General features: G+C 42.4%; 1 protein-coding gene across 10 annotated transcripts in view; it reads left to right on the top strand.

The window, feature by feature from the left end:
• NEO1 (neogenin 1) overlaps nucleotides 1-18414 on the top strand; it is a 214340-nt gene extending 195926 nt beyond the window's left edge. For 7 of the 10 annotated variants that reach the window (XM_054214166.1, XM_054214167.1, XM_054214170.1 and 4 more), the window contains 8 exons: nucleotides 2276-2344; nucleotides 3194-3341; nucleotides 5316-5554; nucleotides 6341-6433; nucleotides 11933-12091; nucleotides 13471-13725; nucleotides 14060-14196; nucleotides 16618-18414. In XM_054214166.1, the coding sequence (XP_054070141.1) occupies nucleotides 2276-2344; nucleotides 3194-3341; nucleotides 5316-5554; nucleotides 6341-6433; nucleotides 11933-12091; nucleotides 13471-13725; nucleotides 14060-14196; nucleotides 16618-16701 (1184 nt within the window). In that variant the 3' untranslated portion in view covers nucleotides 16702-18414. Of the gene's footprint in view, nucleotides 1-2275; nucleotides 2345-3193; nucleotides 3342-5315; nucleotides 5555-6340; nucleotides 6434-11932; nucleotides 12092-13470; nucleotides 13726-14059; nucleotides 14201-16617 lie in introns of all 10 variants that reach the window. The other 3 variants (XM_054214173.1, XM_054214172.1, XM_054214168.1) reach the window with 2 other exon arrangements.
• The last annotated feature ends 272 nt before the right edge of the window (nucleotides 18415-18686 follow it).

Genomic DNA, 18686 nt, shown 5'->3' on the forward strand with positions numbered 1-18686 from the left:
ATCGTCTAAATATGATATATATATTTTATCACATATACACCCATGGGTGTACATAACATCTGTGGGTGGCTGTGTGGGTTTATACGGTGTCGAGGGAGCGCAGACCCCATGGACCTCATGATCCCGCTTGGTCTGTGCAGGTGATTTGCTGGATCTTACTATCTACTCCATTATTTTATGTCATCTCTTAACTTCAGCAGCAATTATTTTAATTTTCTTTCACGGTGTTATTAAAGATATTGAATTACACTTGGCCAAGCACAGGTCTTGGCAGAACTCATTAGCAATATCCTTCATGAATAATGGTTCTGCAATTATAATTCTTATTCTTATCAGTTAATTAGTTGTTAATCTTGTTAATATGTGCCACATTGCTTTTTTATTATGCTGCTTTTAACAAAGCATCATACTCACTAAAATGTTTTATGGAAGTCTAAATATAGCATGTCTGCATAGTTACTGTTACCAACCAAATTTATAGTCTGACATTTAGTTCGTTTGAAAATACCTGTTTTCAATAAAACAGAAAGATGGGCATGAAGTATCCCACTATCTCCCAGCTGTCACCTTCTCCACGATCTCGCCTCTGTTAAGGCTCCAGCTGCTGCACTAAAAATGCATTTGTCCTTTTAAAATATCATCAATTATTTTCATTCCCCCCGTCTCCCGCAGCTTCTCTGGTGCCTCAGCGTATCTTCATATGGGGCTTTCTCCAGGTCTTTTGAGTGCAGGTGGTCGTACGCACGTAAATATATTAAATACAAACTGTTTAAAATTCTGTTAAATTATTTCATTGCTGCTGCAAAGTTATAGTCCAGTACTTCAAAGTGAGACCATGTTTTGCTGAATGCGGTGTCCCCTCCCGACTGGCAGGTGCACTTTGTCTTTCTGTGCCTTTTTTGTTATAGATTTGTCCTGCAATACGTCTTTTCAGTTATTTTAGACTACATCGAACTCCTCACTGTACACGTGTAGCATTCCTTCTTATCCTTCTTGGAGCTTCATCATTATTCATGCTGCTACGTTTTGGTGTTTTTACCAATTGTCTTTATTTCATGGTGACTAATTTACAGGCTTTGACTTCAGGTTCAGAATTTCCATTTGTTACACATCCTTTAACACTTATTACTTCTTGATGAGAGTGGATTTTTAGCTGAGAAAATCCTTCATCTGATGGAGAAACCACCGCTGCATTTGTGGACCTTTTTTTTTGTGGTTTTGCCTTTTGTGCATAGCAGTGTACAAATGTGCAAAGTATTATGGATCCCTGTAACAAGAGGAATGTCGTTCTTTGCATCTCGCTCTGTGTTGCCCCTATTGCAGTATTCTTAGCATTCGTGGTAATTTTGTGTTAGTGCATTTTAATGAAAACACAGAAGTGGAAGAACCAGGGTTTTGTATGTCTGTATCTGCAGGAAGGCCTTAACATCAGAGGTGAACTTGTGACTTGATGCGTCGTGCTGCGGCAGCAAGGGACCTAAATTAGACCTGAATTACACGAAGGGAGGTTCTTGTTGGGGTAAAAAGAGGACGGCTCTTGTGTTTAGCACCAAGGAGCCCACGAGCAGCAGCTGAAGTTCTGGAGGGGCTGTGTAATTTGCCTCAGTTTGTACTAATTGGCACACAGATCTGTTTACTTCCATTGTCATCCTATAAATACAATGGTTTGAAACGAATCAATTTGTTTTCCCAGGTTTCCCCAAAAAAACACTTTTGCGATAGTTCATTGTCACTCGTGGCAAAGGTGAAACAAACAGCAAAGAATGGGGAGAGGCCGGAAGCAAGTTTTTATGGATAGGCAGGCACTTAATACTACATTTACTGTGCTTTTGGTCCTCCACATACCTCCAGTCTTCCACATTTACTGTAAGTAGGTATTAGGCAAAGAAACCCGAACAATTACTGTTTCAAGATGATTAACTGTCTGTACCAGTGTGGCACAGCCTCAATATATACCTATGTATTTCTACAAGTAATTTTTATTATATTTTTTAAAATGAATACTAGTAGGGGCTCCTAAGCTTACTTAGGAAAATAGTAATGCAGGAAACTAACTATCAAATAGCTCTTTTGAAGAAGTGGTTCTCTCCTTGGAGAAACACGGTTGCTGTTTAAAGCCAAATCGTGTTGTAGGGGAGAGAAAAGGAGAAGAAAATGTTCACAGTGGTTCAGAGAAGTTCTGAAAGAGCTACCTTAGAAATGCTAAAGTGTGTGTTTATGTGTACGTGTGTGTGTATCTATGTATATAAAATTACCACATATATGACCTTTGCAGCGTCAGGGTCTGGAGGGAAAGGAAGCCGCCCAGTGGACATAGGAGCAGATTACAAACCACCGCTTGGTGGTAAGTATTGGTGTAAAGCTTTGCGATTTAAATGCTGCGCCTTTTGGCGTTTCACCGACTGATGGTATATCCTCCTGAAAATAGTCAGCTGTTTACAACCCTGATGATATCTGTTGCAGTAACTTTTTCTCTTTATGATGATAGCTGTTCCCACTCATGAAATTGTATCGTACTTCTGTCGGAGTGTTCTTGCCCGCTGTGTGGGCTACGTGGAGAAAATATCATCGCATGCATTTACATTGCAGTCTCCACGAACAGATCGTGTTCTCAGTTTAGTTTTAAATGGCTGCTATAGTGCACAAGTGTAAAATTAGTTCGGTGAGAACATATTAGGAAGGAAAAAAAATCGTCTTAACTCGTTCTCCTTATTAGCACTGTGCATTGCGGAAGCCTTGCCTTAGGGTAACACTTATTAGTGTTACATAAAATGTGTTTTCTTTCAGCGGCAAGTGACCGCTGTAGAATACTGATGCCGATTCCTGTGATTATTGGGTCCAAGGGGATGCCTATAGTGCTGGAGTTTTAGCAAAGTCCCAGGTTAACTCTCCTTAGACTCTAAACTATTGCATTCTTTTGTGATAACTATTTGAGTAGGGTCAACAGAGACTTTTTTATAGACTGTTAGTTGAAAATGGGTCTATAAAGTACCTTATAACAATTGTACAGAAACACAGTTGGCAAATGACAGAAGAATAAGCAAGCGCTTCTCTTGAAATCCCGGCAGACAAACCGTCTTTCTCATTCTGCTAATCTGCATGATTCTACAAGTCTTTGATGGGCACTGCTTCCTTTTGATGGGGACTTTTTCTATATAATGAATAACCCCTTTCTCCCCACCCGAATTTCCAGGCAGTAACAGTCCCCATGGAAGTCCTACTTCTCCCTTGGACAGCAACATGCTCCTTGTGATCATAGTGTCTGTTGGAGTCATCACCATTGTGATAGTGGTGATAGTCGCCGTCTTCTGCACTCGTCGTACAACTTCCCACCAAAAAAAGTAAGATGTCTGGGTGGCATTTTGCCCTGTCCTACCTTTCTCACTTAATTCTATTATTTAATCTTTATGATACTTTAGAGTTTATTACTTTTAAGCCTTGTAGGCTGTAGAAATTCTGTTCTGACAACAGGTTAGCAATGCAGTTTGAATTCTTGTGTTCAGAAGACAACATGCATGAATACAGGTAGGTTGTCATGCGTATGATGATGATGATGATGATCTGCTTTTCCTTATCAGTGTTTCAGAGTTTACAAACGATCAAGAGTTTACAGACAAACTGGGGCAATGCTTTCAAGTATACCTGCACTTGCCCCTCTCTGAGGAGAAATTATTCTTTAAAAATTAGGCTTATCTGGCATTTCTTCTTTAAAATCAGCTCTGTGTGTTTGTGGTACTCACAGCATTTTCTGATGAATGTCTTGCTGGAAGTTGGCATGGTCGTCTGGGAGTTAATGCCTCATTTTGCAGCAGGGGCGGAGGCAGAATTCACCTGGGCAGAGCAGCACCCAACCTCCAGTCGATTCATCTCTTTAGAGCTGGGGGAGCTCAGCAGCTCCGGAGGATTCTCACTTCTGTTCTTGGCATGTACTTCACTGGGTGGAGTAGGTTTACAAGCTATGCATGATAATATCCAATTTTTAGACAGGTTGCTGGAGCGGAATCTGAACCAGGTATCGGACTCCTTAGAAAGTGCTCCAAAATCCTAAATATAGGTGTGCGTCTGAATTCTGCCCTCCTTTAGAGCATCTGAATTCAGACTACAGCAGCGATGCTTCCCTTTATAGGCTCCTGAAGGTTGTTTCTCTACGTTCTTTGGAAGAACTGAACAGAGCTGAAAGCTTTTTTTTAAGTTTGAAAAGACTGTTATGCGTAACAGATAATCTCTTATCTATTATGGTTAGAAGATAATCTGCACTTGCTTTGCTGATGCTGAATCATCCTGCAAAAACGCAGGTTCTCCAGGAGAACAAGGGGAGCAAGGGTATATGAGTGATGGTCTAGCAACTGGGGGATGTGCTTGGGAGAGGGCAAAATTCATGGCTCTGTGCCTGAGAGACATGTTTTATTTTCAAGGAGCAGACATAACCCTGTGAAATCTTGCCTTTGTTTTCCCAGTTTCTAAATGCCACCTGCCTTGCGTGCAGTGATGTTAGTTAGTCACAGCCAATGACCGACCTTCTGATCTCTCTCACTCGTTCGGCTGCAGCGCCCAAAGCAGGGTGCCGGCAGCACCTCTGCCTGCGGATCGCCTACAGAGAGGTGTTCATTGATACTTTCAAAATTGTATTAGTCATATCTGAGCCATTTCTAGCAAGCATGCTACCCTGAAGGAACGCCTGCTTCCATCATTGCCAGGGTTCAAAGTGAGGAGTGTGCGTGGAGGGCAGTGCTGGAATTCTACATTTCACTTTTACAAAATTCCGCCATGTCGGACATCTGCCTCGCAATCTGTTTGCTGCTGCCGCTATTCAGCAGCGATGAAAAAGCACGTTAGTTAGATGTGTGTAACCTGAGCAGTGGTAAAACGAACGTTCTTGTCATTAGTCTTTAGAGTTAACCATCCTATTGGGATAATTGGCTATTTGCACACTCCTTCTGCAGCTATTGTTTGAGGTTGTTTGTAAGCCCTGGAGTACGCGCACAGCATGATGTACGTACACTTCATGTTTGGAATATTCTCTTAATAACCGTAAGTACTGGAAACTTAATTTTTGTTAATGAAAGCTTAGACTGTCGAGCACAGTTCTGCAGCATGTGGTAGTATTTGAGATAAATTTCATGGCATCAGAGCTGCACCACACGCTTTGAGATGTCAGATGTGCTTATATGTAAAATTCAAAGCTTCCTGCCCAGTGGGTAGCTTTTGCTCAGCTGGATACAAGATCTGAAGGAAATCTCAGTGAAAATTTGCCTTTTTCAACAAGTGAAAGGAAGCCTGCATCTAAGAACATTTCATTTGTTTTGCTTCCCAAGGAAACGAGCTGCCTGCAAATCAGTGAATGGGTCCCATAAGTACAAAGGAAACTCCAAAGATGTCAAACCTCCTGACCTCTGGATCCATCATGAAAGACTGGAGCTAAAACCCATTGATAAATCTCCAGATCCCAATCCGATCATGACAGATACCCCAATCCCTCGCAACTCCCAAGACATCACCCCGGTTGATAATTCCATGGACAGCAATATCCATCAGAGGCGGAATTCTTACAGAGGTGAGTGATCAACAAGTACTTTGACCGTGATGTTTAAAATTAAATAGGTCTTACTCTACCTGGTGAAATCACTTTATTGACATATTATTCAGTTACCCTTGTCTTTTTAAGTTCTTGTTTTCCAAGTAGTGAATTGGTTCTGTGCCTAGTTTATTCAGTTACCCTTATCTTTTTATGTTCTTTTTTTCCAAGTAGCGAATGGGGTTTGTGCTTAGTTTATAAGACTCTCTGAAAAGGATGGATCACATGTTTTTGTGAGAAAATTAAGTGCCTGAGAGTTAAATCATGAATTTCCCTTGGTAAATGCCGATTAGTAATCAGAAGATCATCTGGCAAGCGTTTCCTATTAAGCTGTTGAGAGGTGTGGGACATTTTTTTCAGCAGTCAAACACACAATCAGGTTTTGGTGCGGGTGAGTTTTTTTTTAACTTTCTTAACACTTCCTTAACACTTTCTTAACCACTTTCTTAACAAGTGGTTGTTAATTGTCTCAGCCATATGGATGACTCCATGCTGCCACTCACTGCCCAGAGCTGCACTGCCAGAGGCTTGTGTTGGCATTGTGGCCTGGAGAGTTTCTCCAGAGCCCAATAATCTTTACCCCTAACTGTCCTCTTTGCCGTCTTCTCGTGGAGGATGAAAGAGCTGTTTTTATCAATTATGAGTCACAGAACTGCTTACAAACAGGAAAGCCCAGAAATAAAGAGAGGAGGATTGAAATCATCTGGTATGGTATCACAGAAGTCCTGCTGCAATGGTAAATAACCTTCAGTGTTTTTCCTTCAGGGCATGAGTCAGAGGACAGCATGTCCACCCTGGCGGGAAGAAGGGGGATGAGGCCCAAGATGATGATGCCTTTTGATTCTCAACCACCTCAGCGTAAGTCAACAGCCCACCTACCAGCTGGCTTGAAATCAGGAGCACCCAAACAAGCCGTGTTGGTACTGTATGCACCAGCACGCTCCCATACTGCTTCCTATGCACTTCTCCTGAGGCGTCCTGGCATATCCGCCATGGAAAGAGTTCAAAGGCAGCATCCCGAGTCCCTTAGCGTGAAGGCAGAGTTAGATCAAGTTAAAAGGAAAAAAGAATAGCTGTATCTGAGCGAGCAGGAGGCATGCTGCAGAAGCAGGGAAGAGCTAGGAATGTGTCCAGCAGTCTGTCTGTCCCAGTCCCCAGCAGTTGGCAGCTGCAGGTGCTTTGTAGGGAAAGGCTACGAGCCTGGCTGCTTCGTATAGTCCATTCCCTTTGTACTCTGCCAGTATCCAGCTGTTACATAGGAATTGCAGAGAGTCGGTACATCTCTGTCAGGTTCTGCTCCACTGTTAGTTCTCTCCTCCCCAGAGCAAACAGCCGTAGCCTTTTTAGCCACCTCTCATGAAGGAGCTGCTCCATCCCCTTGATCACTTCAGTTGCCATTCTCAGAACCATCTCTAACTTTCCTACATGCTTCTTGAGATGCAGACAGGCCAGAGCTGCACGCAGTACCACCAAGGTACAGAGCAGGAGACCGCGTCCTCTGCCATGTTCCTGCTGAAATGAGGTGCTACAAGATTCCGTTGGCTTTTTTGGCTGCAGCTGCATATTGAGCTAATGATATCAGAGATCTGTCAACTATATCTCCAAAAACTCTTTGCTGAGTTGTAACTGCCAGCTCCGAGTTGGGCATCATATAAGTACTGTTTGGATTATTTTTCCCTCAGTGCGATAGGTTATTTAGCAATGCTGAAGTTTACTTGCCATCTCTTCGCCTGCTCGCTCAGTCCTGTGGTCAAAGGCCTGTCTGAAGTTCATTGCCATTGGAATAGCATTTGACTACCCCAAAGACCTTAATATAATTTCTAAACTTGAAGATTTCTCTGATTTCTTCCATGTCTGGGTCACTGAGAAAGATAATTGATTAAAACCAGTCCCAGCACTGATACCTGGGGAATCTCCTGCTGACTCTCCCCTGTCTTGAAAATTGATTACCAAGCCCCTCCCTTGGCTTCGTATCTGTGACCAGCTTTCAGTCCATAAAAGAGCTTTCCCTCAACAGCAACTTAGTGTTTTAACTTTACAGTGGACTCTTGTCAGAGCCTTTTTGAAAATTTAGCTGTATTATATTTGCTGGTTCCCTTTATTGACTTATTTACTGTCTTGAAACTCTAAGATTAGTGATTTACTCTTACAGCAGTCGTGGTTACTGTTTTCTAAATGACCATGTATACCCATATCTGCAGTGATCTTACTCTTATACCAAAACGTTGGTATAACTGCTGTCCCCACTGCATGGACATTTGTGAAGTGGTTCTTGACCAGCTGTAGCTGACAGTCCACCCTCCTATGGCAAACCAAAATCAGTATGGCTTCAAGCTAAAATGCGGTAGCGGCTCAGGAGCAGCTTCAGGAACAGCTCAGCTGCTCAGCCAGTAGGAGAGAATTCGAGAGCTGGGGCAATAGATCACCATCCGTCTCGGTGCAGGACGTCCCCACTCCTGAGCTAGTGCTGAGCAGAAGAAATGGCTTGGCAGGAGTAATGCTGCTCATCTTTTGGGAAGGATACCAAAAGCCTGCCAAATGTACAGCAGCTTTGCTCCAAAATGGGTCTGTTACACAAATTGATTTGAACATGGATAGACCACTGATAGGGGCTGAGGTTTTGTGAACCTGGCAGGGCAGACTCGACGATTTGAGCAAAAGTGCTGAACTGAAATGTTGTGGAGTCATTAGAAATATCTTTTAATTATTAGTATTATTATTATGAAATATTTTAAGAGTTAAACGATATATCTGATTTTCAAGTGATGTGCCTGAGATGGAGAGGGACTTGGCTGAACCCCTACACAAGTAGACTGAACACAAGAAAACGGGACAGCAGTGAGCACGCAGTGACAAAACTGTGAGGCTGAATCACACAGTGCTTACCTGGTGTGAGCCTTAGACTTCCCTGAGCACTACGTTCACGTTCTACCCTGCAGCCAGGCAATTTGCTACCACAAGCTCTCATGTTTTGTGGAATGATTTCAGTTAGGTTTCGACTTCCTAACTTTCTGCTTTATTTACTGAAATGGGTGCTAGGTTTTCTTGGCCTCCACGTGTTTTTTCAAGGGTCCTGATGACCCAGTTAGCTCAGTTTGTGAATTTTTGACTGTTGGCTTGTTTAAAAACCTTTTTACAAGAGTAGTATCTTTTTTCCTTGGTTTTAAAATAAATAGTCTGATGCTCCTTGTTTTCTCCCAGTTTTATGTGTATGAGGGAGGAGCAGAGGATATAGTTTTACACATATGAGGGAGGAGTAAGGGATACAGTTTTACCCTAGTCATCTTTACTCCAATTATTTTCTTAAAAGTTTGTTTGCTGTCAAATATGGGTGTCTAACATGGCAGCTGTTGGATTCAGATGATTTCCTGTCCCATGCCAGGTGCTAGAACACGATGAGTTCAGACTTGTGTGACCCTGTAACAAATTCAGACTGCAGTAAGTCTTCCCTTGCGCTCTTCCGTGTGTTTTTCCTCTAAATGGGACGCAGCGTTGGATACACGTAGCACAAGATGAACTCGTGCAGGAGCCTGTGCTGCAGTGCACCGAGCGCTCCACGGAGCAGTGTAGCAAAGTACTGTGTTATTTGGTGAGAAAGATCCTCAGCAACTTAGGTGATCAGTCCCAGGTAGGATGAAAAGATGTACAGCTGACACAAGTGATAGTGGTGATACATATTTTAGGGAGGGACTATATTCCAGTTCTACCTTTTGATGGTGTTCAAGCTGATGCGATAGTGCTGGCAGATGCAGTTGTGGATATGATCTTCCCTTGCAGCACTAAACCCAGCTGTGACATCCATTTTTGGTCCCAGTGCTGCAGTGTTCGCTTGAAAAGCTGACCTGTTTTCCCCCTCTTTGTTAGCTATTGCCCAGCAAGAACGAACCAGACACAGACACAGACACAGCCGGCTTGGTGTGCCAGGTTAGCGTGATGCACTACATGTCAGGATGGATACGGAAGGTCTTCTGGTGCCCTAGGGCCTGAGGTTGTTTTTGTGATTTTGTTTGACTTTTTATCCTGTTTGCAAAAGCTCTGAGGGCTTCCAACTGTACATTTCTATTTTATACTAAGTGAAAACATTAACAAAATGTCTTTAGATACCTTTTTGTAAAAGCTACAGAGAAAACTGACACCAGTACATGAGGCCCTTTCTCAGCAAGCAACACAGACGGCAGGACCATTTGTTTAGTGTGTTTAAGTCTGTGCCTGCAAATGCCTTCCTATGGCTTCTCCCACTGTAGCATTCAAATCTAATTATTTACCTCTAAAATACTAAATTAGGATAATTTATTATGTTGAATTTTAGTATAATTTACAGTAATGGTGTGTGCCTAGTTAGTTCCTTCCTAACTGGAAAAAAAAATCCTGGAAGGGCATTAGGAAGCAGAAGGCTATTTCTTCCTGAACGCACGATGTTTCTCTCAATCCAGTTCTTCATCTGAACTTTTCCTTGAAATTAAACAGTGCATCATGATCTTCATTAAGAGCTGCTGGTGCTACAGGCTGCTTTTTGACCTGCAAAGCTATCAGATTTAGGCCTGATAACCCAGCAAATTATTAGCAAAACCCAGCAGTTCCAGCTGGGTGGCAGGGTAAGCTTTCTGGGGACATGGCTTTTCACCGCATCAGATTTTCTCCGCTTGCTCACCAGAGTCTGCTTTGGATGGTGTTTCAGAGCTGCTACGATTTTGTGTTCTTCTCCCCATCTCTAAGCTTTTAGGAAATGTCTTGAATGTCTAGTGTATGTGCATGATTTTTTATTGTGGTTGCAAAAACGTATTGGCAGCCTTTGTACTAACATGCATTATATTTGCTCTTGATTGAAACGCTTGCCGAAACACAGGTGTAGAGCAGTGGTTTCTACAGGTAGAAGTAATCAAAATGTTTATGCCTGGAAAATGTTATGCCTTAAACTCTATATGCCTCCTACCTTGCTGACATGCAAGAGAACTCCTGGTGTCTCTGGTGACTGCTGTCTCTGCTGGATTTCTGAGCTCCAGGCTTTTGTGGGTTATTCCTCCATTTGGCAGTTCCCTGCAAGACAGAGTGGCATTTTAATCTTGCTTGAAATGAGAATATCTGACTTTTCACATCCCCTTGACAGTTATCTCACAGGACTTAAATCGAGACCTACTGATTACTCAGTATTAGAGTTTAGTTACTCTTCATTTACAAGAGGTTGATGATGACGTTAGCATCTCGGTGTGGGGGGAGAAATTCTCTATTGCCAACAGCTGAAAATCTCTACGTATATTGCCTCCCCTGGCCAATTCACATATCCTGTCCTGCTGACAGGCTGTTTTCCAGGAAATGAGGAAGTCAGAGGGTTCAGGTTTGTTTAGTCAGCCTCCGAGTTCAAACCGCATGCATCAGCACAAGAAGTCTTAACTGAACTCACCATTAGAACGATGGATTTGTGCATCACGTCATTCCTAGAAAGTAACTTTCAAAGGCAGCACATCTGAAGAATTTCCAGAAAAGGTTCAAAATAAAGTAACCAGCCACAACCTTTTGTTTTTCTTTATGGTGTTAATGGTAGCATTTCCCTCCTGTTTTCTGTGTTGAGACTCTTTTGGATGATTTTAAGCAATTCAGTATTTTAGTCTGGCATAAGGCTAAATTCTGCACGTGCTCTTCCACCCAGCTGGGGAGCAGTGAGAGTTTGTTTTGCTGTTATCACGGAAGAGTGAGGACAAAGGATGATTTACATTAAGTATGAAATTCATGTCTCGCAAACAGGAAAAAGAAAACAGCAAGATAAAAAAAAAGGGAAAAAAGAAAGGCTTTTGGTTTGAGTGCACTGGAGCAGAGCTTTATTAAGTCTGCACAGAAGGAATAAATGGAGCCTTTGGTGTCTTGCCGTACTCTTACCATTTGTCTTGCATTATTTAATTAACCAAAGATGCCACATTTGGTTACAATGTTAAGAAATTCAATGACAGCCAGAAGTTATTTTGGAATTTGAACCCGTATGTCTCCTGTATTAGGTCTGACATTTATAGCACAGCGTGAAATACAGGGAAGTTCTAAAGGGAGCTGAGCTTAATTTTTCTCAAGTGTAGCAGAAAGCGCTTGAAAGATACAGCCAAGAGAGAAGCACTTTCTGTGCAGGAAAATGAAGAGCTCTGCCTCTTTGGGGGATTTTGTGTCTTGGCACAGAGGGAACTAAAGTGCTGGAGCAGAGCTGGAAAATTGGCATTGAAACATGTCATCTTGGTGTCATTGTAACTCTGCCGAGCAGTTGGCTCCCCTGTTCCGTGGTGCTGTGGGAGAAGGGAGGGATATGGTGCATTTCAGTACATGTGCATGCTTGTCTGTATGTTAAGCATTTTTCTGTCTTATATTCATTCACAGCTGTGATTAGTGCTCATCCCATCCATTCACTCGATAACCCTCACCATCATTTCCACTCCGGCAGCCTCGCTTCTCCAACTCGCAGCTATCTCCATCACCAGGTCAACCCGTGGCCGATTGGCACATCCATGTCCCATTCAGACAGGGCCAATTCCACAGGTGAGATACAAACCATCAGGTAGATTTTGCTTGTAACGGAACAATGAGTTGAACGTGTGGAAATCAAAACCTGAAACTTAACTTGGTCGATCTCCATTGTGGTGTTCCACGAGCATCAGAGTGATGGGTTTAAGTACAAACAAAAATCCTCAATGGGTTGAGTTTTCTGTAAACAGTTTCTTGTGTAGGTCAGATATTGATCCTTGAGGTACCTGGTGGTGTCCTTGGAAAAGGAGGCTTAATGTCTTACATACAACTTCAAATAGCAAGATTCTTTATTCTAAAGCCTTCAGCCCTTGAGTCTGAAACATCAGATTAAATCTAATTTGACCTACTTAATATGATAGGTTTTTTCCAATTAGTAGTGATTAAAACCAAGAGAGGACAAAAGCCCAGACTTTGCTACTGAGAGCTGACATCAGTTAATCTTTCTGAAGCACGCAGAAAATTGCAGTGATTTCTGCACAGCGTTTTCAAGCTTGAAGCGCAATCATTTGCGATAGTTTTTGTAATGTCTCCAGTGCTCTGAAAAATTCGGAACCAGCAGTATTGCAAAATTGCACATAGGTAACATCTTGAGATGAAGTGAACTCTGAGCTTCGCTAGTTGAAGGTCTGCATTTCAATTAAGGTGCCCCAGCCAACAGCGTTCTTTCCTGTTTCCTTATGAAAGCAATTCATGAGGCTGCAAATGCACAGCCAGACAGACGTGAGAGGCAGAGGGTTCCCTTTTTCTGCTTTTACACTGCTGAAGTGACAGCTCTCACAATCCAGATCTTCTGCATGTGGTCCGAGGAGGATCACAATGCCCTAAATTCAATATGCCATCTCATTGTTCTCTTAGATCAGGGTGGAGTCTGCTGCAGGCAAACAAACGAAGCCTGTGATTCCATTTTAGCTTTCAGCAAGTAAAGAGATTTCAAGTCTACCTCAGAAAAAAATTTAGTTGTTCTATATGCAGTACAGTGATATATGCTTAATGTATATTTAATTTTTTTAATATTAAAGAATGCCAATACTATGAAATACTCAATGGTGAAATGAGGATGCAGATTTGTTTTCCATGCTGTTTATCTGAGTTCTTATTATATGCAGTTGTTTCAGAGCAAAACTGTGGATTTGGTATTATGCCTGCGGAGTCATTCTCAGGCTTAATTTGTTATTAGACAGCTGTTGCCATTCACCTTAGCACAGGACAGTTACACAGAATTGGTGTTATTTGCGCCACAGATCGTTAATCTGTGATCACTTCTTAGCTTATAACAGCGATCTTGGAAAAGGTGCTTGCAGACACTACTGTTATGTTTCCATCTGACCACAGAGAACATTTCTGTTAAAGAAAAGAAACACCTGTTTTGGGGTTTTTTGTGTCTGCTGTAGAATCCGTTCGAAACACACCGAGCACGGACACGATGCCGGCTTCCTTGTCTCAGACATGTGCTGACCACCAGGATCCCGAAAGCACCCCGGGGTCTTACCTGGCTAATGCACAAGAAGAGGATTCGGCTCAGAACCTCCCAACGGCACACGTCCGTCCTTCCCACCCGCTGAAGAGTTTTGCGGTGCCAGCGGTTCCACCAGCTGGTTCCACGTACGACCCTGCGCTGCCAAGCACACCGCTGCTGACTCAGCAAGGTGAGCGGGGGAAAACTGGCCACATGGCACTTGCCACAAAGAGAAAAAGGAGATTTTAAGAAGAAAATGAGAGAAGCTCCTGCAGGGGCGGGGGGTAGAAGGAAATATTTTGAAGGAAATACAACAGAGGCTGGAGGCAATTTTGTTGGTATGATTTTCAAGGCCTTTTTCTTTTATGTACATAGAAGAACTAGACAAAAATTCAGCACTCCATAATTTGAACCATTCATTTTCCTCTAATAGAATCCTTTTCATTCTCCTACTTTCAAGAGCTTTCTGAATAAGCAAAAGAACTGATTAACTGAGGCATAACTATGTAACAATTTATTTTCAGCTCCTAACCATCCAGTTCACTCGGTGAAGACTGCGTCAATTGGGACTTTAGGAAGAACTCGGCCTCCCATGCCAGTGGTGGTTCCCAGTGCCCCTGATGTGCAGGAGACCACCAGGATGCTCGAGGACTCGGAAAGCGTAGGTACTCTTACGCTGCCAGCGCCTTGCTTTTGGCAGTGATTATCAGACCGTGGTGAATCTCTCTTTATATGATACTTGTAAACTTTAGTAATGCTTGCTGTGAGACTCAGAGGCAGAGAATAATGAGGCTTCTGTTAACCCATATAAAAAAATCCAGTGCAAATACCTTCTACACAAGGCAGCAAAGTCAGAGAATTGGCACTTTAATTGCAAGTATTAGTAGCGCTTTCTAAATGTGAAAAGTACTTAAAAGCGTACTGTCATTCCTAGTTCCCCAACACTAAACAGATGCAGCGCTTCCATCTGTTCTGGTCCACAAGGCCCACTCAGTCAGGAACCGAGAAACCTTTGACGACATTTTGGCTGAAGGGAGGCTCTTAGCTGAACACAGAGTCGTGTTCTCAGAGATTTCCTTTCTTGACTCAACGCTGCTGGTTTCTGCCAGCCTATCACAACGACAGAAGGAGAGGAAAGACAAATAGCATGTATAGCACTAGGCTTTTCATTCTTTACAGTACGTAGTGCCTAATGGAGCTTTAGTTGATGACTTGGGCTCCTGTATGCAGGCTCCCGTACTGGGGCTGTGGAAGTGCCCTGCACATCTGGTTTTTGCCTGCTTATCTTGATGTAAAGAGCATCTTTGTTCACAGAGCTGAAGGCCTCCAACAGCGCCGTTTGCTTTTCTGTGCAGCTGAAGATGTTGTGTTCATGCTTGCTTTGAGATGTCATTTATCGCTGTCTGGTTTGCAGGCATACCGTGCCTGGATCCTATTAAAGTCATGCAGCTGCAGCTTCCTCTGCTGCTGCAGAGCATCCAAAGTGTCATTGCCAATGGAAAATTTAGCATTCATGCCAAAATGTTTAAAGCCACCATCCCAAACAGGTTTTTAGATACTCATAAAAGTGTTCTGACTTTATGGGGGAAAAGGAACTGTTGGGCTTCTTTGGAAGTAGCTTTTAAGAAGCGAGGATGGTTTTGGGTGTCAGGCACTGGAAGAGCTGTTTTCCTTTCAGATTGCAAGCCAACAAGTTACTGTATTAGCTATTGTATTACTGCTACAAGAAATGCTTATTTTGAATTCATTTTTCTTTTTTTTTTTTTTTCCTTGTTCCCTTGTTGTCCTTTCCTTTTGTCACATTGTTTTTGTCACCCTCTTGATTTTATTTCTGTACGCCCTGGTCTAGAAACGGCACGCATGCTTCATTTGGTGCACTTTTGCCCTTCTGTCTAGCTGTCACTCCTACTTTACTCTTTTTTTTTTTTTTGGTTGGTACCAAAAATATACTCATTAGTTTATTCATCAACAAGTTTATAATGTATCCACTAATAAATTTCTTCGTTAATAAATTAGTACACTAAATGCTAGTTAAGAGTTTTAAAAATGATGATTAGACAGTGATTTGAATTGATCCTGAGCCCGTAGCATCACTCAAATAAATCTGAGCACTTCTACCTCACTGCTATTTATCATTGTCAATAGTCGGCAGATAATGCATCGGATGCAGGACAGAGAGGACTTTTCTGGTACAATCTAGATTGCTGGGTAAACTGGAGAGTGCCTGCTGCATTCGTTTCTATTTACATGAGAGAAAAGGTTCTTTTCTAGAAGCAAAGGAAGTGAGGCCAGAGTCAGGGCTGAGGGCTCCACTCTGGCAAGGGCTCCAGTCTTACGGTACGTGATCAGCTGAGCAGTAGCTTTCGTATTATTAGACTCTAGTCAGAAGGTCAATAATGGACCTTAACTATATAGAGCAGAAACTATCACCCAGGAGTTGCGTTGCTTCTGCTTTGGCACGAGCAGAGCTGGTGTTGGAACAGCATCTGCAGCCTGGCTCGCTTTCTGTGAAAACGGTGTTGAGAGAGCAAAGAGCGTTTGGAGAAGTGCTCCAAGAAGGTAAGGGGTTGGGAAAAGCCTTGGTCACCTTAGAAAAGGTGGGTGTTGAGGTGAACTAGTTGGTGGTATCTGTCTGCACACGTGCATTGATAACAGAATGTTCAATGTCGCTGAAGCTAGACAATGAGGCTAAAATGGGAGTATGATTTTCACACGCATAATGATTCTCAAAACAGTTTTTTTGGAAGTGGTTCTTTTGACCTTTTTTTCCAATTAAGCTGGGAAGATTTTTCTAAAACATCTACTTCGGTTCAAAGGAAGCTAAGTTATCTTGAAGCAGGAGTTGATACAAGGAAAACAGATAAGAAGATCACAGTCTTAAAAATCAGTGAAACTATGAATCACTAGTGCAAAAAGATCTGTGCTTAAAATAGAGAGTTATTAATTCCTGTAACTGTCGATAAATCTGCTTCTGCTTATTCATGTGTCAGGGTCGCAATCTGGACCAGAATCACTGATTATTTCTTATTCTGTCCCTCTTAAAGAGAGTCACCTTGTCAGTAACTCTTTATGCCTCCCACAGAATTACGAACCGGATGAGCTGACCAAAGAGATGGCCCACCTGGAAGGACTTATGAAGGACCTTAATGCCATCACTACAGCATGACCACCTTCACCAGGACATGACTCCAAACAGTTTCACAAGTCTTGGGACTCAGCCTTGGAACACAAGGAATTGTACAGAGTAAAAAAAAAAAAGAAGAAAAAAAAAAAGAAGAAAAAAAAAAAAAGAGAAAAAAAACAGAAAGAGGGACAGCACACGAGAGCATACACAGAAAGCAAACGAACCAACCGGTGCATTTGTGCTACAGCTGGTCAAAAAAGAGATGACCTTTCTCGTCATCATCCTGCAATGAAGTCATTGCCAAGTTGAATTCCATTTCCCTGCTGAGACCGTGCAGGATGGGACGCAGCAGGCTGAAATCTAGCATCCAGACAAAAGGAAAAAAAAAATGGACTTTACGTTTGGGTTTTTTTTTTCTGGTCAGGTTTTGTCTCAGTGGTGTGATTGCCCTGCCTTTTCAGTGTTGGACATTTGCATTTATGTACAATTTTATTTGTGTTTTTATTTTATCTTTTTTTTATAAAAAGGAAAAAATATTGTAATCAAAAAAAAAAAGAAAAAGGAGAAACTGTTTTCCACAGCCTAGACTGACATTTGACTGCTTGTTCTATTGTGTATGAAAATTCATTGCCAGCGTGGGTTGTTCTGTTTTGTTTTTTATTCTGCGTATAATTACGTCCCCTTCTGGCAGTTAATCCACGGCCTTTTGGGATGCTGCACTGCTATTTGTAAGCTTTTTTTATTATTTTTATATTATAATTATTAAAAGCCTGACTTTCTCCTCTCATCACTGTGAGATTACCAGTCTGTTTGAATTGAAATGTAATTTGAAAGGCTTGTTTGTCGCTTTTTGTGCAGTTTCAATATTTTGAGTGGGGAAAAGTAGATGGGGAAGGGGAGGGGATCCAGTGGGAGATTTCATTATTGTTGTTTTCCCGTCTTTCTACATTGACTCGAAAGACTGCAGAAAATGAACACATCTTCTGTAACGTCCTTCCTTGTAACTTCTGCATACTGTGTCTCTGGTTACTGAATTGCGGCGAGAGTCTCCTTTAGAAACATTAAAGAAAATTTCCTCCTGGAAAGTAGGGTTCCTTATGTTTAGATGACACTACAGCTTATTTTGGCAACAGTGCTCTGTTTTGGTGGTGTTAGTTTAAAACACGAGCCCACAGCTGGGGCGCTCGTTCAGCAGGGAGAGCTTAGTGCAGGCAGCAGTGCCCAGGGCATGGCCCTTCTCTGCTGGGGGTGCTCAGCTTTGAGCTGCCCGGGCCCCCCCCGAAGCGGAGAACTGGGGACCTCTTCTCATCAGCAGCAGCCCACGGCATCCGTTTGAGCACGCTACGTGGCCACAGCGTCCTTCAGCAGCAAGTCCAGCCCCAGCGCAATTTCTCTGTCCCAGGCCATTTAAACAAGAATCCTTCTCTTAAGGATTTTTCAGAGACATAAGCAAGGCAAAAATGTATTTTTTTACACTTTGGAAACCATTTGAAAAGAAAAACAGTATTAGCGACTCAGGTGCTGTTCGCGTATCTGTCTAGAAAGGAAGGAAAGTGAAAAGGGAACTCCTATGTGAGGAGAAGGAAAAGGGGTTTTGTTTTCTCCTGGTACGATGGCCTGGCCCTGCCATGCTCTGTGAGGAGGAATGGCATAAAAAGAGGGACTGTATTTTAGCAAAAAAAAAAAAAAAACAACAAAAAACAACCACCAAAACCCAGCTGCCTAACAAACTCATGGGCAATTTCACTTTTAAAATTAAAGGAAACCCAAAACTTACTGATGATTGGGATGGAGAATCCGTTCCTTCTGAGCGATCGGATTTGTGATCTTGGAGCTCAGCGATAACAATGGAGAACACGCAGGTAACGGGCGTTTCGGGTGCAGGGCACTGCTGCCAGTGGCCCACGGTGCTTCTGCTACATGGCTCTACCTGTGGGAACATTAAGAGGAAATACTGTAATTTGCTTACAGTTAAATTTAGAAAGAATACAAGAACTTTGCTTCATTTATTGTCTTTTATCCCTGTG

Source organism: Rissa tridactyla, chromosome 9, assembly GCF_028500815.1.
Source record: "Rissa tridactyla isolate bRisTri1 chromosome 9, bRisTri1.patW.cur.20221130, whole genome shotgun sequence".
NCBI lineage: Eukaryota > Metazoa > Chordata > Aves > Charadriiformes > Laridae > Rissa > Rissa tridactyla.